This window comes from Vipera ursinii, assembly GCF_947247035.1.
Source record: "Vipera ursinii genome assembly, chromosome: 3".
NCBI classification, from domain to species: domain Eukaryota; kingdom Metazoa; phylum Chordata; class Lepidosauria; order Squamata; family Viperidae; genus Vipera; species Vipera ursinii.
In genome coordinates this window covers 205,499,297-205,507,866 of record NC_139516.1, presented here as the reverse complement: position 1 = coordinate 205,507,866, position 8,570 = coordinate 205,499,297, and the positions used below count along the sequence as shown (strand labels likewise).

The 8,570-nt window shown below is 44.3% G+C and overlaps 1 protein-coding gene across 1 annotated transcript; it reads left to right on the top strand.

Annotated features, from left to right (window-relative positions):
- Positions 1 to 908: 908 nt before the first annotated feature.
- On the top strand, positions 909 to 2,227 carry LOC310637685 (4-galactosyl-N-acetylglucosaminide 3-alpha-L-fucosyltransferase 9-like; the record flags this gene model as incomplete). The annotated part of the gene is made up of 1 exon (XM_083358186.1): positions 909 to 2,227. The coding sequence occupies one exon, from the start codon at positions 909 to 911 to the stop codon at positions 2,025 to 2,027; it is 1,119 nt and encodes a 372-aa protein (XP_083214312.1). The 3' UTR covers positions 2,028 to 2,227.
- Between the last annotated feature and the right edge of the window lie 6,343 nt (positions 2,228 to 8,570).

Sequence of the window (8,570 nt, the reverse complement as noted above, 5' to 3'; positions counted from 1 at the left end):
TACTGATACACAAATACACATACACACCTATCCCCATGCATTTTCAGAAATCTGCCCTGTTTTGAAAGTCTTTCTTCCAGGATAATTTGCCTCTCCCCTCCTTCTTCCCCACCTTGCCCCCAGCCCCCTCCCCAGCTGTTTGCCTCCCCACCACACACACACCATTTTATCCCATGCAAGGCTTCCTTGCAGTCCACCCAGTAACTCCCATCTAACACCCCTATTTGTACACTGCTATCCTTAGGCCAGTATTTCTCAGGCCTTGGCAGTTCGAAGATGCATGGACTTCAATTCCCAGAATCCTCCAACCATGGCTGGGGAATTCTGGGAGTTGAAGTCCACCCATCATCAAGCTGTCGAGGTTGAGAAACTCTGCTATAGGTCATCTGAAAACGCAGATCCAGGCCTTTGGGGCAGAGAGACGACTGAGCCCACCGATAAATTTATCTATCTATTTATTCCTTATTATTTTTTTAATGGTTGACCTGTTTACCTTCAGTCCTCTTGAGATTCCACGCATACATATGGAATTACCAGCGGACTGAAAGCAAACAGGTCAGCCTTTAAATCCATTGTAATGTATGTATGAATATATGTAGTAGGTATGTATATATTTTTTTCCTGGATTTTTAAATTGCAGGCCTCCAAGTTGCCAAGAGGCCTTCTCAACGGCCTAAATAATTCCAGTCAGGAAGGGGGCGTGGCCTTTCTTTACAGGAAGAGTTGAATAGGAAAGGGAGGACCCTCCCCCTCAGTAGCTCCTCCCCTTTTTCCTCCTGCTGTTCCTGGAGGGGGGAAAAAATCACTGGACATCTGCTCCTTGGCCAAGGTTTTGGTCATCCTTCTCCATCCAGCCCCGGGTCGTCTTTTTGGAGTTAGTGAAGCCACCCTGAGGTGATTTTGGGACCATGAGCACACCATCCAGAGTTTTCTGGTTCTGCCTGGCTTTCTTCCTGGTTTTGGTCTGCTTTGGGGCCTGCCTGCTGGTCTACATCAAACCTACCCAGCTTTGGTTTTACTTCAAACTAAGTGAGGGAGATTCTACATCAGACTATGCCACGTTCCTCAGTCAGGAGGAACCCTACAAAGACAACTTCATCCAAAGCAATACCACCCTCATTCTGGTCTGGCTATGCCCCTTTGGGTGCAGAATGAACCCGTTGAACTGTCTGGACATGAACATCTCCAGCTGTCACATCACCATGAATCGGAGCATGTACAATCAGTCCCACGGGGTCGTCTTCCACCACCGAGACCTCATGTGGGATCTGAGCAACCTCCCTCAGCAGCCCAGGCCTGCGTTTCAGAAGTGGGTCTGGATGAACATGGAGTCCCCCAGCCACTCAGTCCCCAAGCGTGGACTGAACCGCCTCTTCAACCTGACCCTCACTTACCGCCGGGATGCAGATATTCACATACCTTACGGCTTCCTCACCTTTAAACCAAACGCCTCTCGAGCAGAAGTGCCCCCCAAAGACAAGCTCGTATGTTGGGTAGTCAGCAACCGGTACCCTCAGGAGAGAATTCAATATTACAAGGCGTTGAAGAAGTATATTCAGATTCATACTTACGGGAAAGTGTTTGGAAGGCATCTGAGCTGGAAAGATTTCATGCCCACCGTTTCCTCTTGCAAGTTTTACCTGGCCTTTGAAAATTCCATCTTTAAAGATTACATTACCGAGAAAATGTACTTAGCGTTTCTGGCTGGATCTGTGCCCGTGGTTTTGGGTCCTCCCAGAGAAAACTACGAGGATTACGTCCCAGCCGAGTCTTTCATTCACGTGGAGGATTTCAACTCGCCTAAGAATCTCTCTGAGTATCTTTTGATGCTTGACCAAAATGATTCACTGTACCTAAGTTACTTTCAGTGGAAGAAGGATTATTCAGTCTACCGTCCTCAATTCTGGAGGTCACACTTATGTCTAGCTTGTGACCATATAAAGAGATACCCGGGATACATGTCTGTTGGAAATCTAGACAAATGGTTTTGGAATAAAAACATGGGCGATTTTTTTCCTGCACGTTAAAAAAAAAAAAAGCTGACAAGTTCATCACCCCTAAATTGAGCAGGTCTATAAAGAAATAAAAAAAAAATCTGAGTACAGCATTATACAGTATTTACAATCTTTTCTTTCTTCTTAATATGAAAAATTATATTCCTTAAGGCTTGGACTTGTTAACCCAGATAGTTAGGTGGGTAACATTATCTTAGATGTTATCTTTTTTTAAAAAATGTTATTAATTTCTGCATTCTTTGCTTGAAGAGACGATAACCAGCTTTCGACTTTGGCTTTCAAACCCAGTTTGCTGTGATTTTTAAACAGGAATTAAAAGCTGCTAACAGGAGTCTATGTTGTGTTCCTTCATTTAAACAATCCACATGCCCCTGTGAGTCATTGCAGTATTTTAACCATACATTTTTCCTCACCGGTGTCACAAATTTTGCAATGTGTACAGACCACAATTGGGCCCAAGATTTAGGTTGCTAAGCGAGGCAGTTGTTAAGTAGGCTTTGCCCCGTTTTGCGACCTTTCTTGCCACAATTGTTAAGTGAATCACTGCAGTTAAGTTGAAGAGATGATCACTAGCTTTACCTGATTTTACTCATTTACTTGTTGATTTACTTGTTGAGTAAATCTGGCTCTCCCGTTGACAGAAGGTCACAAAAGGTGATCACGTGACCCTGGAACACCGCAATTGTCACTATGGCATTTGCCTAGTGTCTGAATTCTGATCACGTGGTCGTGGGGGACGCTGTAACTGTCGTAAGTGTGAAAAATGGTTGTAAGTGACCTTTTTCCAGTGATGTTGTAATTTTGAACGGTCACTAAGTGAGCTGTTGTAAGTTGAGGACTGCTTGTACTTAGATGGGATATGAGAAGTAACTCACTCACCTAAGTGCATTAGAAAGTCACAAAATTATTTCATCCTGCATCTCTGGCGTGGCATCATTTTATACCTGGTTGGAAATCCTGCTCTGTCTGTCGATAGCCCCTGATTTGTTTTTCAATCTGGTTTCATCTTTTTTGCAATGCATCATGAGCCAATTACCCAGTACAATTGTGTTTACATTGATTGGGAGTTTTTGCCCCTTGCAAGGCCACAGAAAGAAAAGGAGAGGAAATCATAGGCAGTGGAGATAATACAATGAGCTCAACAATATTTATGACACTTTAACTACACTTTACAAAATGCATTTGAGTGACCTTCCATGCTGTCTTATGAACTGCTTTCTAGATTCTCTTCAATTACAGGAGCTGTTGAAGGCTACGTGTTACCAGCTTCAGAATGGTCAGGAGGGAGGAGTGATCAGCATGCCATCCCTTTTTATGCGCGGGCAATGCACAGCCAGTTTGGTGCAGCAGTTAAGGTGCTGGCCTAGAAACCAGTAGACCGTGAGTTCTAGTACCACCTTACACATGAAAGTCACCTGGGTGACTTTGGGCCAATCAAAAGGAGACGGTGAGTTCTGGTCCCACCTTTGGTATGAAAGTTAGCTGGCTGACTTTGGGCCAATCACCAGGAGACTGTGAGTTCTAGTACCACCTTTGATCTGAAAGCTACTGAGTGACTTTGGGCCAATCAGCAGGAGACTGTGACTTCTAGTCCCAGCTTAGACATGACAGCTGCCTGGGTGACTCTGGGTGAATCACCAGGAGACTGTGAGTTCTAGTCCTGTCTTAATCATGACAGCTGGTTTGGCGACTTTGGGCTAGTCACACTCTCTCAGCCCAACCCACCTCACAGGGTTGTTGTTCTGAGGAAAATAGTAGGAAGGAATATTAGGCATATTCACCCCCTTGAGTTACTTAGAAAGTAATAAATGCAGGATAAAAATCAAATAAAGGTGTGGGAGGTTAGTGGGCTTTGATTGCCAAGATTGTCAAGAAACCTGTGACTATCACTTTGGGTGTCCCGATGGGAAAACTGCAGTTCATTTCCCATTTTAGGTTAATCCTTAGTTTTAATTCCTTGTACGTAAAGCATTTTTAAATGATTGTCTTTTCCACTCATTTGAACGGTTTGGGGGGGGGGAATGATTTCATGACTGGCAAAGTAGGACATAGTAAAACAACACAATTTTAGGGAGGGAAAAAAATAGGACACAATTAAATTTGCACCGCAGAGTTTGTATGGATCAAAGTCTTTATCAATTGGATCAAAGTCTTTATCAATTTGGGACAGAGAAAATAGCCCAACTTTTTGTCTGCTTAACCTATAAATAGAGTTTCTTCCAGGAGGGAGACCTCTTTTGGCTTTTGATGTGCTGGTTTTGAAAACAAAAACGGGTCAGTCAATAATAAAAGCTATATTTCATTGGTTGTTTTTTTTTTAAAAAAAAGTTAATCCAATTAACCAGCTAGTAGAATTTCTCCGCATGGGTTTAACCATTTCCTTTTATTGCCACATTAAAGTAGTCTCTCGACTTACAACAGTTCGTTTAGTCACTGTTCAAAGTTACAACAGCAATGAAAAAAGAGATTTATGGCTCACGCTTATGACCATTGCAGCATCCCCATGGTCACGTGATTGTCATTCGGATGTCTGACAACTGGTTCATATTTCTGACGGTTGCAGTGTCCCGGGGTCATGTGACCATCTTTTGCAAACTTTTGCCAATGGGGAAGCCAGATTCACTTAACAACCATGTTACTAATTTATCCCACTGCCGTCGAGTTTTCATCCAGGATTTCCAAGGGTCTCATACACCAGTTTGGTGTTGTGGGGAAGGCATGAGGATAGAAACTGGGAGGCCGTGAGTTCTAATCCTGCTTTAGGCACAAAACCAGGGGGATCACGTTAGGCCAATCTCTCTTTCTCTCTCTCAGCCCTAGGAAGGAGGCAATGGGAAGCCACTTCCACAAAACCTTGCCAGGTAAACTGTGGGGACCTGTCCAGGCAGGAATTAACACCAACCCGAAGATACACACAAAAACAAAAAGATGGCTTAGGTCAGCAGTCCCCAACCTTTGCGGCTTGGCAGACTGGCTGGCGGGGGGTGGGGGGAGACAAGTGGAACCAGACCGCAAGAGCAGTGGGCCGGCGTGCACAGGCATGTAGCTCAATTGTAAGTTGAGCTGAACACGCATGGGTGCATGCGGCAGCCCGTCACTTGCATGAGTTGTACACACATATGCATGTGTGCCAGCCCGCTGCCCAGCCCAGTAATGGACAGCAGTCTCGGGGTTGAGGACCCCTGCCTTAGGTCTTTGCAGGATGCTCTCCTCACCTGTCATACACACATTTCTATTCCGATTTGATTCTCCAAGGCAGGGCTTTTCAACCTTTTCACAGATTGAACCACTTTTAGGATAAGGCAATATTCGAGTGTCACCAGTTGCCTGGCAAGGTGGGAAAAACTTGGTGACCAAATTAAAAAAAAAGGAAAAAAGTGATAAAGTACAGGTAGTCCTCAACTTACAACAGTTCGCTTAGTGACTGTTCGAAGCTACAGTGGCACTGGAAAAAGTGACTTATGACCGTTTTTCACGCTTCCGACTGTTGCAGCATCACCAGGGTCATGTGATTTACATTTGGATGCTTGACCACTGGTTCATATTTATGACGGTGGCAGTGTACCGGGGTCATGTGATACCCTTTTACAAACTTCTGGCAAGTCAATGGGGAAACCAGATTCACCTAACAATTGTGTTATTAACTTAACAACTGCAGTGATTCACTTAATAGATGTGGCAAGAAAAGTCGTAAAATGGGGCAAAACTCATTTAACAAATTCCTTCCCCCTCCTTTTATATCCTCTCCTCTCTCCCCTCCTCCTCTTCTCTTTGCTGCAGGTCCATCTAACTCCTCTTCCCATGGCTATGTCTTTTTTTCCTCTCTCTCTCCTTCTTCCACCAAAACCTCCTCCTTTTATATCCTCTCCTCTCTCCGCTCCTCCTCTTCTCTTTGGGGCAGGTCCATCTAACTCCTCTTCCCATGGCTATGTCTTTTTTTTCGCTCTCTCCTTCTCCCACCAAAACCTCCTCCTTTTATATCCTCTCCTCTCTCCGCTCCTCCTCTTCTCTTTGGGGCAGGTCCATCTAACTCCTCTTCCCATGGCTGTGTCTTTTTTTCCCCTCTCCTCCCACCAAAACCTCCTCCTTTTATATCCTCTCCTCTCTCCGCTCCTATGGCTATGTCTTTTTTTTCGCTCTCTCCTTCTCCCACCAAAACCTCCTCCTTTTATATCCTCTCCTCTCCGCTCCTCCTCTTCTCTTTGCTGCAGGTCCATCTAACTCCTCTTCCCATGGCTATGTCTTTTTTTTTCGCTCTCTCCTTCTCCCACCAAAACCTCCTCCTTTTATATCCTCTCCTCTCTCCGCTCCTCCTCTTCTCTTTGCTGCAGGTCCATCTAACTCCTCTTCCCATGGCTATGTCTTTTTTTCTCTCTCTTATCTCCTTCTCCCACCAAAACCTCCTCTTTTTATATCCTCTCCTCTCTCCCTCCTCCTCTCCTTCTCTTCCGGGTGTGCTGGAAGTGCTTATCAGCATGTAGCCACGCACATTGTTCCTGTGGCTTCTGCTGAGCCCTGCAGCTCCAGTTGTCTCTCCCTCGGACTTGTGTGCTGCTGCCGCTGCTTCAGCTCATTCCCCTCCCCTGCTACACTTCCCTAGGATGGGTCACACACCACCTGCCAGGTGCCAAAGTACCGCTCGTGGTATGCGTGCCACCAGTTGAAAAGCCCTGCTCTAAGGCAGGAAGGTTCACACCTGGCGACTTTTAAGACTTGTGGATTTTCACTCCCTGGATTGAATTCTGCGATTTGAAGTTGCCAAATTTGGATAGCCCTGCTCTAAGGCGACCCTGCTCCTAGAGTGCAATTGCAGATAAGGAACATAGGTACCGAAGCTAAAACAGTCAGCCTTAAAAAGAAAAAAAGGTTATTTTCCAGGCTTCACAATTCTTTCTAAACTGAAAACTCCAATGGCTTTCCATTCTCTTGTGTTTTTGAGGATGGATTCAAACTTTTTTTTTTTAACCGAAGCACCAAGCTGCATCCCTTACATCAAACGATCCGCTGTTGCTACAACTACTGGCCAAACTGCTTTTCTCCTGAGGACAGAGAAGATGAATCTAGCTAAAAAGAGAGAGACCGGGGTGAACAGGAGCGTTTCCCCTTCCCAATTATGTTAGGTCTCCCCGGGCTATAGAACATTTTAATTCTGTCCTAATGACATTTATTATTATTATGCAACACAACCTACCCAACGCCTGGACGGGAGTGCGGCTTTTATATTACGGAACAACCATTATATTCAGCATTTTAAAGCAATGGTTTTAAGGAGGAAGATGAGTACTCAGGAAGCAGTGCTGGTCCTTCGACTTCAAAGGGACATTCTTGGGCTCCACGTTTTATGGCTTAATCTTCTGAAAGTATTTAATATTACATAAATATAGAGGGGGGAAAAAGAAACTTCTTTAGGGCAAAGCGAGCTGCAGTATAGAAGGTTTATATAATCTTTTTCTTCCATCTGGTTTTACTGCAGTCAACTGAGGACATGACAGCGTGCTTAAAGGGTTTTTTAAAAAAATAAATAAATAAATAAAGAATTTTTAGAATCAAGCTGTCTCCTTTAAATATAGCTGAAATTTAAAAGACTTAAGTTTCCCCTTTAGGAATACTGCTTGATGCATTTTATGGGGTGTCACCGTGAATAACTGTGCACGGCTTAAATCTGACACAAATCGAAGAAGCGGATGAAATTCAAGAACAGTTAGCCTCAAAATGTAGAAATAGAAATAGCACTTGGACTTATATACCACTTCACAGCACTTTACAGCCCTCTCTAAGCGGTTTACAGAGTCAGCACGTCGCCCCCCCCCACCCCCAACAACCTAGATCCTCATTTTACTGACTTTGGAAGGATGAAAGGCTGAGTCAACCTTGAGCCGGTCAGGACCGAACTCCTGGCAGTGGGCAGAGTTAGCCTGCAATACTGCATATCTAACCATTTTCATCACAGCTCCTAATTTTCTGTGTACGTGGTGTGTGTGTGTGTGTGTGTGTGTGTGTGTGTGTGTGTGTGTAATATGGGGTCTCCAGCACTTTCAAATGTTTGAGAAACCAGCAAGTTGGATCTTAACACAAAATTTATTTATTTATTTATTTTAATCCCATTTATATCCCGCCCTTCTCCGAAGACTCAGGGCGGCTTACAATTTAAGCACAAACCAATGTGCTTAGCAGTAGCCTTCATTCTATGTATATGCCTGCTTATTAGGGCTTTCGGCCCCCGCCAAGCGGCATTATTACAAAGTCAGCTTATTGCCCCCAACAATAGTGAATTCCAGCTTTTTCCAGCAAAAAAAAAAGAGTTGAAATAAACATACAACTGTTTGTTTTAATCATATTCCATAATAGTTATATCTGGGTGTCCCTGTCCATTTTATCATGTGTGTGTCAACAACACAATGGACAGATTCCACTGGTTGGCTGGAGTTCAGGTGTCTTACAAGACAGGTAAGACCAGCAAGGTCTACCAGAAGGAACCAGAAAGATATACATCAGGCATCTCTCTCTGCAGAAGCATCTCACCAAGTGGAAAATGTTCCCCTTAGGGAAAAAAGG